Below are 17,519 nucleotides of genomic sequence, written 5' to 3'. Positions count from 1 at the left end.
AGAATTGTAGGGCTGGAACTTCGGCCTGATCACACTTTTGTAAGACATTACTGGTTACATGAACTGTTATAGAGACGCCAGAATTTTGGTTCTAGTGTATTACAATCGGTATTAATTTGATGGGTAATGTTGGCTGATTGTTATTGTTCAGGGGATTTTTCTGCATAAATCGCTTGATGTGCCATCATGTCTGACTCTTCGGCATGTGATTTATCAAAAGGCCTGTAACCCTGCTTTTGCATCTAATTTTTAAGGTCTGGGCTTAGGACGAAGAATGTAATGCCCTTATTACTTACTGGTAATCATTACTCTTAGTCCTACTCGTTCTCATTCCCACCTTCCCTGAGGTAGTGGCCTTATGATCAGTGGCTTGGTATTACAGGACATTCTAGTGGAGGGCTATTTCTTGTACTTACTAGTGGAAGGGGTGTGACTTGTAGCACTTCATGTTTTGTTTTCTGTCCTGGGATTGGGATACTAACCTCATCGTTAAGGACTGGGTCGCGGAGGAGTAGGACTAAGAGTAATCAATCCTTCCAAGTTTCACAATCCATGTGTGATGTGCTGCTCCTGTGCAAGCTTTTTTCTTTGAATTCTCTGGGATTTATAGTATTGATTCTTCCATTATAAAGCAGGACTTTACCTTTATAGAATCGTCCCTTTAAAATCCCTGACCACCTGCAATTTAATGAAGGCGGTTGGTGGTTATGTAAATGTAATTATAATACCATAATACATTGTGCCTCGAGATACCCCTCCGTATCTTGCCGGACAACAAAAACTCCCCTTACGGATGTCACGCCCGACCTGAGCTCCAGCAGCCAAAAGGACCTACCCAACTGCCCGTGACCTACACGAAGTCCAATCATCGCTCGTTCTGAGCACCCGGGAGCCCCACTCTGCCACGTCGCTCTCTTACATTTCAGCGAGAAAGGCGGGCGACAGAAAGTTACCTCGATGGGGCAAGATACAGCGTACCACCCATGTATACTGTGAACTCACTTAATTGGGCAACAGCACCTACTGTAGGAGGATAGCTGGGACTAAAACGTGCGCAGGCTACACAGCCAATCAGCACTTAGAATATAGGGCGACGCACTAGGATTGGCTGAGGAGTGGTTAGTGCTCCAATTACAGGCTTCCTCGCAAATTAGCAGCGCCGTTTGGTGGCGGATGACTCTTCCGGCTATGGTTAGCTGGCTGGTTGTTATGCTACCCGGAAGTACTAAATATTGATAACTAACTTCCTTTAAAGCACGAGAAACGGACAACGGAGATTAGGTTGATTTCTCGTATGGCCGTAAGTAACGGTAACGTGTCGTCTATTTGCCTTAGGGGAATGGTCGGTTTTTAGTGCGGTTACAGAGGTCCATATCTGTTTACATTTCCACAAGGTAACAAAGACGTTTACAGTGTACAATTATTTTTTTTAACCGAAGTTTGTTGGAAAAAGAACAAAATTGAGTTCCTGTGCATCATTCACTTTTACAAGTACATTATAGAGTTGTGAGCAGGGAGGTAAAGCCAAATACACAGTTTTACAGATTAAGCAGGATCAGCATTAAAAAAAGCTATAAGAACTTCAGCGTGCAGACCTAATTCTCAGTAAAGAATGTAGATTTTATTTAAAATATGTGAAGTTTGTTAAAAATAAATATTGATTCTTGAAAAACCCCGGAGAGCCGTATCTCACACCTGGCTATGAATGCAACAAAAATATTGTCTGGTTGCTGATATGGAGTAGGTTACTAAACACTAATGCCCTGATTACTTACCGGTAATCCTCATTACTCTTAGTCCTACTCGTTCTCCACCCAGTCCTTAACTCATGAGGATATGGGGAAGATGTTGTCTGATTCTGTTCAAGTGGATTCTGCGGTGGCCTCTGACCTTATTTGAGTTCTTAATTTTAATTCATAAGGGGACACGTAAGAGGTTCGATGGACCTTTTGATTGCGCTTAGAGTAAATCCCACCTTAGGAGTCAATTTCAATACAAATCAATAACAATATTAATCAATAGTGTCAATCTTTGGAGTCAGTAATCTTACACACCATGACCCCTTTGGTTATGAATAACCACACTTTTCTTGTAAAAGTTAGAATGTTTATTTCCCTATATTAACAATGCTAATATCACATAGCTTAGTCTCAAAATCAAATGATATACACACAGAAACAACACTGATTGACCAAATCTTCTAAAGAATCTCAACTTAACCAAAGTGTGAATTACTCACTCTAGAGTTACAGTACCAATCAATAACAAGGACAGCTGCGTGATAGAAATAGCATACATTTAGATTCAGAATAGCATGTTTGAACTTCATGCAAAACAATTTAGTCAACACAAATTTGGAAAAACATCTAGCTAGGGCTCTATCAATATTAGCGGTTGGTACCTATGAACAAATTACGTCAAACAATAAGAATTGATTAATACCTCTCCTCTGTATGGATCAGCAAGCTGCGACTGTTTTCGTCAATTGGACATCTGTTCGGTCAGCATCAGCATCGGTCCATGAATAGAATGGTTCAGAACAGGGAACTCTACGTTATTGAAACCATTTGTAAGTGTGATCTAAGGAATCCTCATTCTGCATCAAAGTTTAACAATTAAGTTAAAGCTAGACTTATCTAAATAGCAGAATCAATGCAGGTACACCTGATCGGTGGAGAAGTAAAACAGGAATAATCTAATCCCTCTTGGTGCGGTCAGGCTAAGTTTAAATCGTCTAAAACACTTCCGACGTCGCCATTGGTCAAAGAATGGCACGTTTACGTTTAGTCCGTTGAAAGCAGAATTTCAGATCTAAGATATAACTAAACTGTCTTTCACATGTCGATGATTGGCTCCTCTCCTCCTGTTCCCATCGTCGGACTCGTCAGGTAACAATTTTGTATCTCTGTCCTTCAGTCAGTGCATCCATTGTTAGCTCCTGGGATCATCACTTTCTCACACACTAAACTTTACATTATAACGATAGCAAATACAGCATGTTCTAGCAAGCAGTTCTCATGGCAAAAGAAACCATCTACTAGTGTTTGGTCAACTCAGTGGAAAAGAACATTTCAGGTCTTAATTTCTCCAAGCGAACATTTTCTCACAGCATTATCTTAACAGTACAGTTTAATATGAGGCTGCGCAACTAGGCCCAAAACCTCGCTAACTTAATGCATACAATTTAATAAAGCAGATACATAGTAAGTAATCATTAATATAACATACTACTACATTAATCGAAACATGAGCACATCAATTCATTTTAATAAGCGATTAATAAGGCCACTTCATGATTAGTGGCGGCCACTCAAGTAGGCTTGATTTCCAAGTCGTGCATTATTTTCTATATTAAATCAAATTCTATGCAGATTCAAAATGCAGAGTACAAGAATATTTATTAGTAAAAATTCAGCGTTCACACCAGTCCGGTGGATAGGTCTTCCACGGCAGAGTAAAAGGCAGAAATCAATAAAAATTCAGCCTGCTGCTCCATAGACTCAAGAAGATCCATGTAGGAACCCCCCTTCTGCACGGTGGAGACAGGGTTTTAAGGTCAGACAAGAGGGACTGAGACACATACGCCCCATACACACCAGCCTGCACAGCGAGATTTGTCCCTGCATACATCCTTTTCACAGAAGAGTCCACCTTCTTGCCAGCCCCATCTTTTAGGATGCTCTCTTCAGCCTTGGAAGGAAGACCAACCCACCAGACTGGCCACTACAGAATCCACTTGTACAGAATCAGGCAACTTCTCCCCCATATCCACATGACGTAAGGAATGGGTCGTGGACGAGGGATGTAGAGGTAATGCTTATTCAGGTCAAGACAGTTGATACATGAAAACATTAGAGAATGTTTACTTTAATGTTAAATATTAAGTTTCAAGTGAAAGATGAATCGTAACCTGTTGGCATTCATTGATTTTGTCTGGAAAATTTTTCAGTGAAAGCCAGTAAGTTCTGTGCTAATGGTAGTTTAATAGTACTGAAGGCACACGATCTAAACTAGGATACATACAATGCTCAAAATGTATTTGTGCATGATGATGGCTATCAGCATCACACAGGTGACTGCAGTCAGTAAGATGTATTATGTTTCGGTTATAATCATTTATCCTGTTCCTGCTTGAACAAATTGGCAACACTGTCAAAAGGACTTTTCCTAATATGGAACCTTTGACAAATCCAGTAGTCACACTTTATAGTGGTACAGACAATTCACGAGTAGGGGATTGAGATGAAGCGTGTCATTTTCCCTTTCATGTTACCGAACCTCAAATAAAGTGTGCAAGATTGAAAATTCTTTCCAATAGCTCCAATGCATAGGGGCACACAAATTTGAGTGACATATGGCTGGAATATAGAACTTCACAGTATAGCCACTTGCCTCGTGGTTTTAGTACCATATTACTTTATATCTTATTAAGTGTTCCAAACTGTACTTACTGCAAGATGTTAAAGGTCATCCATCATCATCAGAAATGTTATAGGCAGGAACGTTGAGTCTTCAAAGGAATGCTAGAAAACTGCAGCTATTGCTAGGAAATTCAGCAGCCAATGAGATAAATCCCAAAGCACCAGTTGATGAGATTGTAAGGCTGCAATTAAGTTACTAAAAATAAATAAACTCTATTATGGCAGATCAAAACAAAGGCTGACGTGACATTCAGCAACAAGTTTTGAAGACACCAGAGTTTTGGCCCGTTTTAGGAAAAAAGTTTGGCACTTGTAGAGCGGTGAATAATATTTATATCCTCTTCCTCCTCCTATACAATATTTATAAAGCAGTCAAACTACATTTGAATTTAGCCTTGAATGGGATTCTTTTAAACTATTTTTTTTTTCAAGTGCATTAACCATAATTAGAGACACAAGAATTTCATGCCTCAATGGGTTGTTTTTTGTTGTTTTAAAGAATCCATATTGTGGACAACTACAATAAAAAAAAAAAATGTATATATATATATATATTTGTAGATTAGAATTTCTCACTCCCACCTAGAAGGGAAATATTTTACAGACGATTTACAAGAGCCAGACAAATGCTGTTCTATAGAATTAATGTTTGAAACTTTCTGACTGGGTCGAAGCCTATTGCCTATTCACTTTCCCCAAGTAGGGTTTCATCAGAAACAGTTCTGCTTGTGATAACACTATAACTTTAGCCTTTTTGAGAAGAAAGGGTATTCTGAAACGGGTACTAAATGCGTAAGTCTGTTACATTAATTACACATTTTATTTGACAGTGTGGCGAAGAAACCCCTTCTGAGCTAAACATGTAAAGTGGTGCCTCAACAAATGCCCACACTCTTTAATTGTATAGCTCCAGTAAGTTAAAGTAAAATTGGGCAGTGGCCACAGTTTATCTGCAAAAATGTATACAGCAAATTAATTAAAACATGGATGTCCTCTATCTCCGCTGCCTGTGTCTTCATATAGGTAATCAGGTCAAAGCTTGGAGCTTTTTGAATTGTTTTCAGCCTTAGTGAGCTTACACGTTGTGGGTTTTCTTTGAAAGGTTTAAACTAGGATACATAGAATCATCTAAATACATGTGAGTTATTGTTAATTAGTCTTTTAAGCCAAGAGGGTAATTTATTAGCAGTGAAAAAGCGGATCATATGTACTACCCGTAGTCTAAACGTATTTGAAACTGAGCATGCAAGGAGGGAAGTTAATTCAGTAATAAAAGTCCTGTTTAGTTGTGTGTTGCTTCTTTATCTATACAGAGCGCTACATTTCACATTAGAAACTGTGCACTTAACAATTGCGTTTTTACAACTTTTTGATTTACGTCTTTCAGTTCCACAACATCTAATTGGATTGTAGCTGCAGGTAAAAATAACATCGACTGTAGCAGGCCAAATTATTTTCAATTACTATAAACATTTGGCATAGCAGATGCCAATACCTTAAAAAAATATGTAGAATACGGTTTCTAATACTTCATCTACAGTCATTGATTGTAATTATCAAAATATTGTGAGTAACAGAAAATGATGATTTTAAAATAGCTGAAACCTATAGCTGTAAGTAGGCACTCCACCACAACTTCCAGTCACCTGAGTGGCATAAGGTGACAGTTGAAATGTTCACGTGACGTGGCATTACATCATCAGGTGAAGGAGGCAACCCCCAGGGAAAGGGGCGAGGGGGCAGGATGGGGAAAACCATTTAAGAAAATTAGGGTCTAACACATCTCCTTATCGAACGAACAAAACAAAAAAAGGCTTATTCCCTAACCATCATATGGAGTAAACAGTAATATGCTGATATTTAATAACAATAGTCAATGAGACAATAGTAATAATGAAGTTACAGCATGCAGATGTGGAAAAGAGAATATGGGAAGGAAGAGATAGTACACCAATCAATCCATCACTTCCCAGTGTCTTCTTTAGCATGTGTTGTCACAGGAACGTGTTCGGGTAGTAAAGGGCAGTAGCTGGTGGCACACATACCAATCGTATCTACTCTCCATGATTGTCCATTTTCTAGGCCTCGAAAAATCTACTGGCCTGCCCACTCGCTATGGCAATTGAGATTTTATCAGGTCGAGCTATTTGTAGGACCGGTCCATTCTGGTGAGTGAACTTGAGCTGGAAGGTGGTGTTCTGTTCGTTCAGAAAATGAGTGAGCAATAAAGATGCCTTTAAATCTTGTTTTATCTTGACACATTTGCTGTCTGTTTAAGGACAGAGGTCAAATGTCAGTTTGTCTTTCTACTAAGTGCTGCTTATCCTATCCTGAGAAATGGTTTACTTTTTATTTTTACTACAGTTATATGATTTTGTAAAGGGAGCTGTCTACAATCATTCTGAAACAAAGGGTTGTAGGATGTCAGTTTTTACCCTAACACACAACATTTAAATAGCTCCTAAATAAATAGTACAGATATTTCTAAATATATTAGGAATTAGAAATTCACTATTTTGTAATTCAGAAGTGTGATGCAAAGATTTAAATAGGAGCAAAACAAATCAGGACACTTTCCTTGGTGATGTTCAAATGAGAAATATTTGCAGAAACTCGATTTCCAGACATTACTGTTTGGACACTATATAGTTTTTATCAGTAAAACCACATATTACCTGAAAAGTTTGTGGCGGTCAATGTAAAATGTGCTGATTAGAAATGACAGAAGGTGGCCCCTTCAAGCTTTAGGTATATATTCATTAAAAGTGCTAGTTTTGAACCATAATTAGAGAAACATTCTTGCCCTGCCCCGATGACAATGCTGTTGATGAACTAAGAGCAGGGTCACTGGATTTATGCAGCAAGAACAGTCAAAATTATGCGTCAGAGTTGAGTAAATTATGCAGCATGAAAAGGTAAATTATGCAGCATAATGAAACACATTTTGCTATAATATTACTTCAATGTTTTGTCCTTTTTAAATTTGGTAAGTCTCTCTGACCATAGGGTGCCCTCTTTAGTACCAATGTAACAACCAAATATAGCAAAAAGCAACAGATAGGTGACCAGTCCAGCATTGCAAGTCCGGTCCGGCCTTTCACTGAGCAGCAACCTGTGTCGTCATATATTCAGTAACTTTTGAACCATTTGAACTAGAAACAATTAAAAATCTGCAGATTATGTGGCAGATGATGAATTATGTGACAAATCTAAAACCAGGCAAAAATTGCCGCGGCCACACAATCGCATAATTACAGTGGGCCTGACCAAGAGGCATACTACATATGTGGCTAGATTTGTAATAAATATGAAGCAAACATTAAGTCTATTAGACAAGTGTTTTTTTCTACAACAGACATGCTGCACTAACATAATTAAAGGTTCTATAGTATGTCATAAAGAAGAAAATGGCAGCTCAGTGAATTAAATGAAATACCTAGTATTACATAATTTGAAACCAGTTTATGGGTCAAGAGCATTACAGTTAGGTCGCGTAGATTATTTAGGTCACTAGACCTGCAGGTCTGGTAACATTTTTATGATTTTTCGAGGTCTGGTGATGATCTTTCTACCTAGACTTTTGATTTTAACAGGATGGGAAAACTTGCTATTTCCACAAATCTCTTCTTTAGCAATTTCACCTTTACCCATTCTCCTACTTGGTAATTCGGATTGTTGACACATTTTAGATGATCATATCTTTTCTTGTATCTGTCTTGATGAGTACTTACTCTTTGCGTACGTTATAGTCTGTCTATGTTGACTGAAGTACCCCTGTACCCCAAGAGGCTGACATTTTTGTGCTTGGTTTTCTTCCCTTCAATGATATGAATGACAGTACACACATGACACTATTAGGAGTGGTCCTATAAGCCCATATTGTATCCTGTATATCCTAGTTTATAGGAAAGCACTGTCCTCTGTATGCAATCTTTCACGTCAACCAAGTCATTTGCTTTTGGGCAGTATAGTGCAAATCTGAGATGTTTATGGACATTTCATTGAGAAATTCTTGCATCTGGTAAGAAGTGAACTGCAAACCATGGTCTATAATGAGGACCCCCGGTATGCCTTAATCACAAAATATATTTCTCAAGACGTTGAACAACGTGTGTGTGGTGACATTGTGGACGCATTTGGTAACTATACATCGCATGTGCTAATCAACCAAAACCACTATACAGCGTTCTGTAAGAAATTTAAGGTTTATAGGGATGGTGATATCCAGTGCCAGTTTTTGTCCATGGTCTACATGGGACCTCAACTGGGGACAAAGGAGGTACATTGTTTTTAAGAGGGTTGTCCCTGTTGACACAGTCAACACAAGCCTTCACCCCATTCTCAACCATAGTGTCCATGTTTGGCCACCAGTAGTCTAACCTAACTTTTTTCTTTGTCAGACTTTGCCCAAGATGGACCTTGTGAGTAAGGTCAAATAATTTCTCTCTCATTTCACAAAGCGTGATTATTTTTTCTCATCGAAAGATGATTTCTCTGGAATCACTCGGTTCTAGTCTTCCTTCCCAATACTTTGCAGTGGATTTGGGCAATTCATTTTTATCAGTGGGCCAGCCTTGATGAATGTACATGGTCAGTAATCATTTCATCATCCTTGTTCATTTTTCGTTCCCACTCATTGGAATTTATACTGCCTGTTTTTATTTCCATTACAAATTTCTCAGAGGTTTCTTCTTGCTTTCCTAGGCTAGTGTTGAGGGGATTGCGTGAAAGGTAATCCACAACTACTTTCTGCTAATCCAGAACATGCATCATTCTGAAGTTGTAACCTTCCAGTCCTAGTACCCAACAAGAGATTCTCGGTGTTGTCCCCGCTAATCCTTTGGTGGCAAATGCAAAAATCAAGGGTTTGTGGTCTGTTCTAATGGTGAATGGAATTCCCTGTAAGAAAAATGTAAAATACTTGACTGCCCAGTAGCATGCCAGAGCTTCCTTCTCTACTAGAGAGTATCCAGATTCTGTTCCATTTAGTGCCCTGGAAGCAAAAGTCACAATCTGTTTGATGCCAACTACCTTTTGAGTTCGAGTTGCCCCTATTCCTTTGTTGCTGGCATCTGTGAGAATTTGTGAGGGGGCTATTTGGATCACATTTTCCTAAGGGTTGGGCTTTTTGTAACGGCAGAATTGATGAAGTCAAATGCATATTGACAGTTCCCCCACCCTCATTACAAACAGACCCATGCCCTTGAGTAAGCAGCATATGGGTTCTACAATTGTAGCAAAAGTTTGGACAAATTGTGGATAAAACTCTGATAACCCTAGGAATGACTTGAGTTCTTCTTTATTGGAAAGGTGCTGGAGTTTTATTAATTGCTTCTACTAAGTCATGCTTTGGTTTAATTCCATCTTGGGAGATGGTGTTCCCTAAGTAATCTACAGCTTTCACTCCTGTGTGACACTTTTTCTTTCTGAATGGTTAGGCCTGCATCTCTAAGCCTAGTGAGAACCTTTCTAAGAGTGATGTTAAGGTTTTCCTCATTGGTGCCATAGATTAGAATATTGTCTTGAAAGCACATGGTGGGCTGGCGCTGGAACCCTTGCAGTAGATGTTGCATGATTCTTTGGGCCCCAGCCACCACTGACGCAAGGCCAAAGACCATATGTTGGTATTGAAAGGCTCCCAGGGGTGTGATGAAAGACGTTAGAGTGACTTTATTGGGGAGCTAGCTCCAATTGATGGTACATGGCAGAGGGATCTAGGAAAACAAAGAAGGAAGCATCCTCAATCAGCGTGGGGCAAAAGGTGTCTGTCAACAAGAATGTTGGAGATAAGGTCCCACAAATCGACACAAAGCCTTATTTGCCCTTTGGTAGACTTGTGGGCTATTACTGTTGTGGCCAGCCATTCTAAACTTTTTAATGGCTCAATTACATCCTGGCTCAGTAATTTCTTATTCTTCCTTGAGGGATGTATGCAACAATAGACGTATTGGCCTCACTTTATGTACAGGTCTAGCTTTAGCTTTTAAGCAAATGTGATGTTAGTAATCCCTTAGTAACCCCAATTCATCCAAAAACACCCTGGGGAATTCACTGCACACTTTTTCTCCCAATACATAGGGTTTACAAGCAGAACAGGTTCTAATCGGCTTGGGTCCAGCTTCATACCTAATTCTTTTTGATGCCTTCGCCCAAGCAGATTTGTCCCTTTATTGGTTACAGCCACTTTTCCCACTGTATTTCTGCCTTTGAAAACAAATCTGCCTTATTTTAATCTGTCAGTGTAATCCAATCCCCATTGAACCCCCTGGTGTGATGCCTGGTCTTTCTAGTTCTTCAGTACTACCAGGAAACATACTTTCAAAAGATTTCTTGTCTAAGAGTGTATAGGGAGGACAGGGTCCACAAACTCAGTAGTAGGTTCAATGTCTAAGATAATTTTTCATGATGAAAATTGTGTGTCTTCTTCCTTCTGTTTTACTTTAAATACAAACTTCTTTTTTACCTGATTATCTGGTTCCACCATGTGTACTTGTTTATTCTGCAAGTCACTGCATACTCTTGCAAAATGTCCTTTAGGAAGGGCCCTGGAGAGAGAGACTCGAGATGGGATGTGATGCGAGGCTAATCAGGTTTCAAATCATTGCTTTTAGGTTTAGCTACATTCTACCAGAAAGGACATATTGTGGCTTTCATGAACAGTGAGCTAAACCACAGGATGTTTCTTTTGTGAAATAAGCTTATTTTAGGAGCCAGAGGTAAACGAGGACAGCACTGGAATAAAGCCAAAACAAAATGTCAGCGACATGGGAGGAACTGAATGCTGCAATAAAATGCAGGCAGCTACCAGCCTAAAACACCCACAGTGAAAGAGGAGCACCAAGGAAATAACAAAAATAACCCTTCACAGTAACAGATAAAGAAACCAAAGTGGAATAATACAGTAGTTGGTCACTGCCCTGAAACAGGAAAAGGAGTGCGTAAAAAGCAGTACTGACCACTAACGAGCAAGAATTTTTAAAAGACACTGCAATCAAAAAATGAAATACCTTTAAGCCATAAGAAGTATACTAAAAGTATACAAGAGGTTGAGTGCTTACGTTCAACCTAATGATACCTGTAGCAGTGTACTGAAATGCTCCAAAATAGTGCCTAGGTTGTTGGGCAGGATAGCAGACTTTTTATTTATTTAATTGTTTTATAAAGCAATAGCTTGTTGCTGTGTATTGAGTTGCATTGCTTGCCTTTTAGTTGTTACCATTATTGTTGTTAATTGTCACATGTAAAGCAAAGGCTTATATATTATAAAACCATGTGGCATATAATTGGGCCAGATTGGTGCCTCTTCTACTCACAATGTCATAATTACGTCTATTTTTGATATTCTATTATTGGAAGGGCAGGAATGGTATGTGAAGACACTAAGGAGGTCATTCTGACCCCGGCGGTCATGGACCGCCGGGGCCAGGGTTGGCGGGAGCACCGCCAACAGGCTGGCGGTGCCCCGCAGGGCAGCGGTCAGATGCGGAAAACCGGCGGTCTCCCGACGGTTTTCCGCTGCCCTAATGGATCCTCCATGGCGGCGCAGCAAGCTGCGCCGCCATGGAGAATCTGACAGCCCATACCGCCATCCTGTTCCTGACGGTTCTCCCCCCAGGAACAGGATGGCGGTATGGGGTGTCTTGGGGCCCCTGGGGGCCCCTGCAGTGCCCATGCCAGTGGCATGGGCACTGCAGGGGCCCCCGTAAGAGGGCCCCACTTTGTATTTCAGTGTCTGCTTTGCAGACACTGAAATACGCGACGGGTGCAACAGCACCCGTCGCACCTTCCCACTCCGCCGGCTCCATTCAGAGCCGGCGTCCTCGTGGGAAGGTTGATTTCCACTGGGCTGGCGGGCGGCCTTTTGGCGGTCGCCCGCCAGCCCAGTGGAAATCCCAGAATCACCGCAGCGGTCTGACGACCGCGGTGCGGTGTTCTGGCGGGGGTACTTTGGCGGGCGGCCTCCGCCGCCCGCCAAGGTAAGAATCACCCCCTAAGACACTAAGACAAGGACTATTTGGAGAATCAAGTCAAGTTACAATGTGGTATTGTAGAAGTTTGTACAATGTATGTAAATACTGTTTAGAATCATGTGGTATCATTTTTGTAAGAGTATAAGAAAGTAGCAGCATTGTGATGCTATTGACACATAAGCATTTGTTGTTTTGATTGCAAAACATTGAGATTTGCTTGCATAATAATCTTGTTATGGATGACTGGCTCCTGCAATGCAATATGTTTTTTTTGTCTAAATATTGGAACTATTATATACTGTAACTGTGGATATAACTACTAATATTGTGTGTTGTTTAGGTTGACTTGTGTAGTAAGCTTCTTTTACTGAAAAGAAACTCCTAAAAATACAGCACTCCCTCACAAGCTTTTCAACCCTCAGTCTAAGTTCATAGAATTCTGCCTCAAAGATTGTTTGTTAACCAGGCAGTGAACAAAAGCTATTTTTCCTCTGGCCTTTATTTAGTTTAATTGTTATAATTTGTAGGGATGTCATGATTCTGGCTCCTGGTCACTCTAAGCAGCTAAGGAGAAAATAATCCATTTTGGTTAAAAATAGGTTTTCATTTTACTGAATTTGGGTTGGGACGGCCACCAACAGGGAAACTGACAGTCACAGTGAAGGAATGTGCTCTCTCTGGGGTAACCAGATTATTTGGAAAGGTGTGTGCCTCTTGAGAGTAGTAAGAGGGTGCATGATGTTTTTATTTTTTATTTTGATGAAGTATTGTCTATTCTTATTTTTGGGAGGGCCTTTCTGATTGGGAATGCTAGCCTCTTGAGAAATTAATGATTGCCAATAGGTGATTCATGGCAGCGATTTGTAGAAGGTAGTATTAGTCCTTTTTGAGGAGTTGCTCATTTTGTTGCTAAGTTGCATAGGGTAGGAGACAATCTTCTGTTGGGTGAAATTACACAGCTTTAAGCGGAAGGTGCCCACTTCTTGCTTAGGCTCCTTTGGATGACTGCAGATATGTGGACATCTCCCTGCTAGGTGAGAACAATGCAGTATTCTTTGATGACATCCGTTGCTTTTATGTTGTATTACTGTTTGTATGAGGGGTGTTCCTTTCTTTTATGCAAACAATAAGTCCTTGTGTTCATGCATATCTTGAGAGAGTGCCTGCTTCTGTATGAGGGTCTGCATGTAAATGTTCAGGCAATGCTTGCAAGTGCAGTATTGCCCTTAGAGGTGAAAGTGGTTAATACAGGTGCGGAGACTGGACCTGTCTCATTGCCTGTTTCATACTTTATATATTTCATACATATTAAAAAAAATACATAAATATGCTTCTGTCTAAGCAAAATCATCCAGTAAAAAAATGGAGAAATTGCTTTCCTCCCGCTTCACATGGCTACATCCCAGGCTGGGGTATAGATGCAACAACTACCCTCTCTCCTAAGTCAGTTCCTGTTTTAGGGGGGCCAGGACAGAAAGCTGCAGTCAGTATTGTAAGAGTACAGATAGATGCTTTATGTAAAACAATGAGAGAACTCATCCACAGGAAAGTATTTATATGCGTGTTTTACTCTTTCAAACTCTTTCTTGGTAGTACCTTCCATTGTGTTCTATGAGTGGAGTGTACATGCTCATGGTACACTTGGCATTCTTTGAGTATGTTTGTCACAGCATCAAAAGCAGGAGAAAAACTACCCTGCACTGAGTTTACAAAAAATATGGTCATTATAATGAAGTACCTACCATCCGATCTGTGAGGGGAGAAACTGAGCACTTGGAATAAAACACCATGGAGAGCTGATAGGAAAGAGATGGAAGACATGAGGCATTATCAGTTTGGTAGGAAGCCAGGAGTCAGTGTGTACATCCATTTAATTTGATTTGATTGGGTGCTAAGGATTGTAGATTGATTTATATTCTAGGAACAAGTTGTATAATCTGTTATTAGTACTTTACCTGTGTTGCTGGTTCCGTGCATTTCATCACTTTTCTGTGTGCTTTTTTTTTCTTTTATTTCCAGACAAGATGCCACCTTCCCAAGATGATGAATATGTTCTGACAGGGCCAAGATGCAAACGAAGGAGAACTTCCGATTCAGAGTGCTTCTCCTGGGAGATCCTGCCTGTGCTTTCAGAGGAGGAGTGCCAAGGCGTGGAGCTTCTCCCAGCCTATGCAGCTCCAATTCTTTGTAAGAAAGAAACCTCCCGCCTGGTTAAGGAGGTGTCAGCCATCTATCCGCTGCCTGGTCTTCAACATCTAAAGAGGGTGCGTGCTTGTAAAGAGGAGCCTCGCCAACATGATGTAGAAATATTAATCTGCCTTGCAAGCCCCTTGCAGAAAGAGGAAAGTGCTCTGTCATTGCGTGAACTTCTTCCTACTGTTAAAGCAGAGTGCTCTAGTCTTGGAGAGCCCTTTGTTGTGCAGGTTCCTGCTAGGCCCCCACTGACTAGGCCTCAGTTTAGGGAATCCAGTGCTCACTGGCCTACATCTTTTCATGAAAATAAGCTGGTGACCAAGGCCCTTGACGGACAGCTGTTCTCCTGGGAGGAGAAAAACAGGATGCAGAAGTACATGGATCAGGCCATACAGGCCGCAAAATGCGGGGCAGCAATAGGTATGGAGGCAGTGGGGGCTGTTGTCGTCAACTCTAGCACTGGAGCAGTGATTGCTGTGGGACATGACTGTAGACAAGGGTGTAACCCCCTGCTCCACGCGTCCATAGTGGGAATTGATCTGGTGTCTCATGCACAAGGTGGAGGGGTGTACAACTATGATATTTACCCAGACTGTAAATTCTTTTTATCACCTAACAACAATGAATGTGCAGAGATAGATGCAGTAGATTCTCCAGCTGGTACTCATCCCACTGCAGTTGGGCTTCCATATATATGCACAGGCTTTGATTTATATGTTACCCGGGAGCCATGTACCATGTGTGCTATGGCGCTGCTGCATTCGCGGATCCAGCGAGTATTTTATGGCACTCCATCACCTGATGGAGCTCTTGGATCAAAGTATCGAATCCATTCCAGGAGGGACTTGAACCATCACTTTGACGTTTTCCGAGGCATACTAGAAGACCAGTGCCAAGAGCTTGGAAATGAGTGTCATCAGGTTTCATAACATCTGCCTGGGCAGAGGTGACACAATAAGTAGTTCTTCTGCAGTTACACTGGCCAATTCCTTGATGTAGATGTCAACATTCTTTCTCTTGGATGAGATGGCAGAGAGATGAATTCCAACTTTGAATTGGCATTAAAATATAACAAGGACTTGACTCATACCAGTAAGTTGAATAATAGGGAGATTCCTTGAGCACGCACCTCGTACTACAACTTGCGATTCCTATGCAAGAAACCCTATCACAGACCTTTACCATTGACCTTTTATTTCAGCTTCATTCATGATTGGAATGGATCTGCATCAAAGACTTGAATCCTGTTCAGGCTTTAAATTGCGCATTTGCTTGCTACAGTAGGAAAGGCAATGGTCACATTACCTTACCCTTCCATTTGGTAAGGCACTGCAAGACAGATTCTACTGTTGGTGGAAGCATTACTGGATTTCTCCAGAGAAAGTGATCTTGCTTTACCCCACTGGCAAGCACACAGGCATTCTCCTGTACAGCAAACTGGAATCTGGAGCCAAAGCCGGTAGCTCCCTTAATAAATCCCACTCTTTTTTTATTGTCATTTGACTTGACTCTCTTCTTTTTTTAAACTTTGTTGTGCAGTAAATTTTGTTCTACAAGCACCGTTTGGGTAATTTATTTATTTGTATAAACAATGTACTTGGGTGCGCACCGTCAGATTCAGATGTTGGAGTCCAGTGTTTTACTTCATACGCAAAATCAAAAGGATACTTTCATGGAACAGACATAAGATTGCAGACCATAATGCTGTAGGCTACCATAGATACATCAGTGCAATAGACTACAAACACACAGACTGGGTTGGTGAATTGCTGTAGAATATTCACACACCAACAGAAAGACGTATAGCAGGATATTTGATCTACAAGAGGCATTAGATTATGAATTAGTGAGATGGAATGTAGGAGGAGCTCAGCTGAAGTAGTGTATAATGAAAACTTAGTGGGATTGTATGAAAAGACTTGGTACGTTTGTTGGTGAGTTCATTGATGGTTATACTTATCAATAAAGAAAGGGGGCTGCAGCTAGAGATTGGCTGCAGTATTATGCAAGCTAGTGAGGACTGTTTGCAACAGAGTATTCACACTAGTGGGGGGATAGTAGCACTGGCAGTGGGGTTTTAGCAGGAGACTGGGTGCAGTAGAGTATCTACACTAGTAGGGGGATGGCAGTTATGTAGAAGGAGACTGAGTGCAACAAAAGATACATGTTGGTGGTGTTGGGCATTTAGCAGGAGGTTCAATGGAAATGAGTCTAGATGGCAGTGGGTCAACTAGCCAGAGACTGGGAGCATTATAGTATAAATTCTAATGGAGGTGGACTCTGAAAGAAGACTGGTCGCAATAGATTGTATAAGCTAGTGGTGTGCACCATAGCAGGTGACTTAATACAATATGCATCTAGTAGACATGCCAGTGGGAGGTAACAAGAGACTGAGCCCCTCATTATGAGTCTGGCAGTCATAGGACTGCCAGACTCGCGGTAGCGGTCGGACCGCACTGGCAGTTTTCTAACCGCACGGCTTTGGCAGACGGGTGTTTTTGTCCGCCAAAGTTGTAATGAGGGCCTGAGTTCCATAAAGTACAACAGCCAGTATGATGGACTGTAGCAGGAGAGTGTATAAGTTGGTGCACTGCAGTCCAGAATAGACTGTTTACAGTTGAATATACACTCCAGTGAAAGGGTAGCTATTGTAGCTGGCTGGGTGCAGTAAATTACACATCTAAGTAGAGTGGACTATAACAGGTAATGGAGTTCAGTAAAGCAGAGCATAGGAGTAAACTAGTACTGGAGTGAAGTGTAGTATCAGGATAGGTCCTGAAGAGCATTCACATAAGTGCTGGAGGCTTGCAGTTGAAGACTGGATCAGTGGACTGTCATTTGAATTAGATGGCATGCATTTTGCAGATGGTTTTAATTTTTTCCTTACCGCAATATTTTTTTACCACCTTTCCTTAGTTTTGTCAATGGAATAGTG

The 17,519-nt window shown here is 40.9% G+C and overlaps 1 protein-coding gene across 3 annotated transcripts; it reads left to right on the top strand.

The window, feature by feature from the left end:
- The first annotated feature begins 1,165 nt into the window (after window positions 1-1,165).
- On the top strand, window positions 1,166-16,082 carry ADAT3 (adenosine deaminase tRNA specific 3). 3 transcript variants are annotated; one of them, XM_069231451.1, is made up of 2 exons: window positions 1,166-1,394; window positions 14,411-16,082. In XM_069231451.1, the coding sequence occupies exon 2, from the start codon at window positions 14,416-14,418 to the stop codon at window positions 15,511-15,513; it is 1,098 nt and encodes a 365-aa protein (XP_069087552.1). In that variant the 5' UTR covers window positions 1,166-1,394; window positions 14,411-14,415; the 3' UTR covers window positions 15,514-16,082. The 3 variants fall into 3 exon arrangements, with proteins under 3 accessions (XP_069087552.1, XP_069087551.1, XP_069087553.1); XM_069231450.1 differs by having other exon boundaries at window positions 1,181-1,310; XM_069231452.1 differs by having other exon boundaries at window positions 1,216-1,300.
- Window positions 16,083-17,519: the final 1,437 nt, after the last annotated feature.

Source organism: Pleurodeles waltl, chromosome 4_2 (genome assembly GCF_031143425.1).
Source record: "Pleurodeles waltl isolate 20211129_DDA chromosome 4_2, aPleWal1.hap1.20221129, whole genome shotgun sequence".
In the NCBI taxonomy this organism is placed as follows: domain Eukaryota; kingdom Metazoa; phylum Chordata; class Amphibia; order Caudata; family Salamandridae; genus Pleurodeles; species Pleurodeles waltl.
Note: the sequence above shows the minus strand (reverse complement) of the source record. Positions and strands in the feature narration are given on the sequence as shown.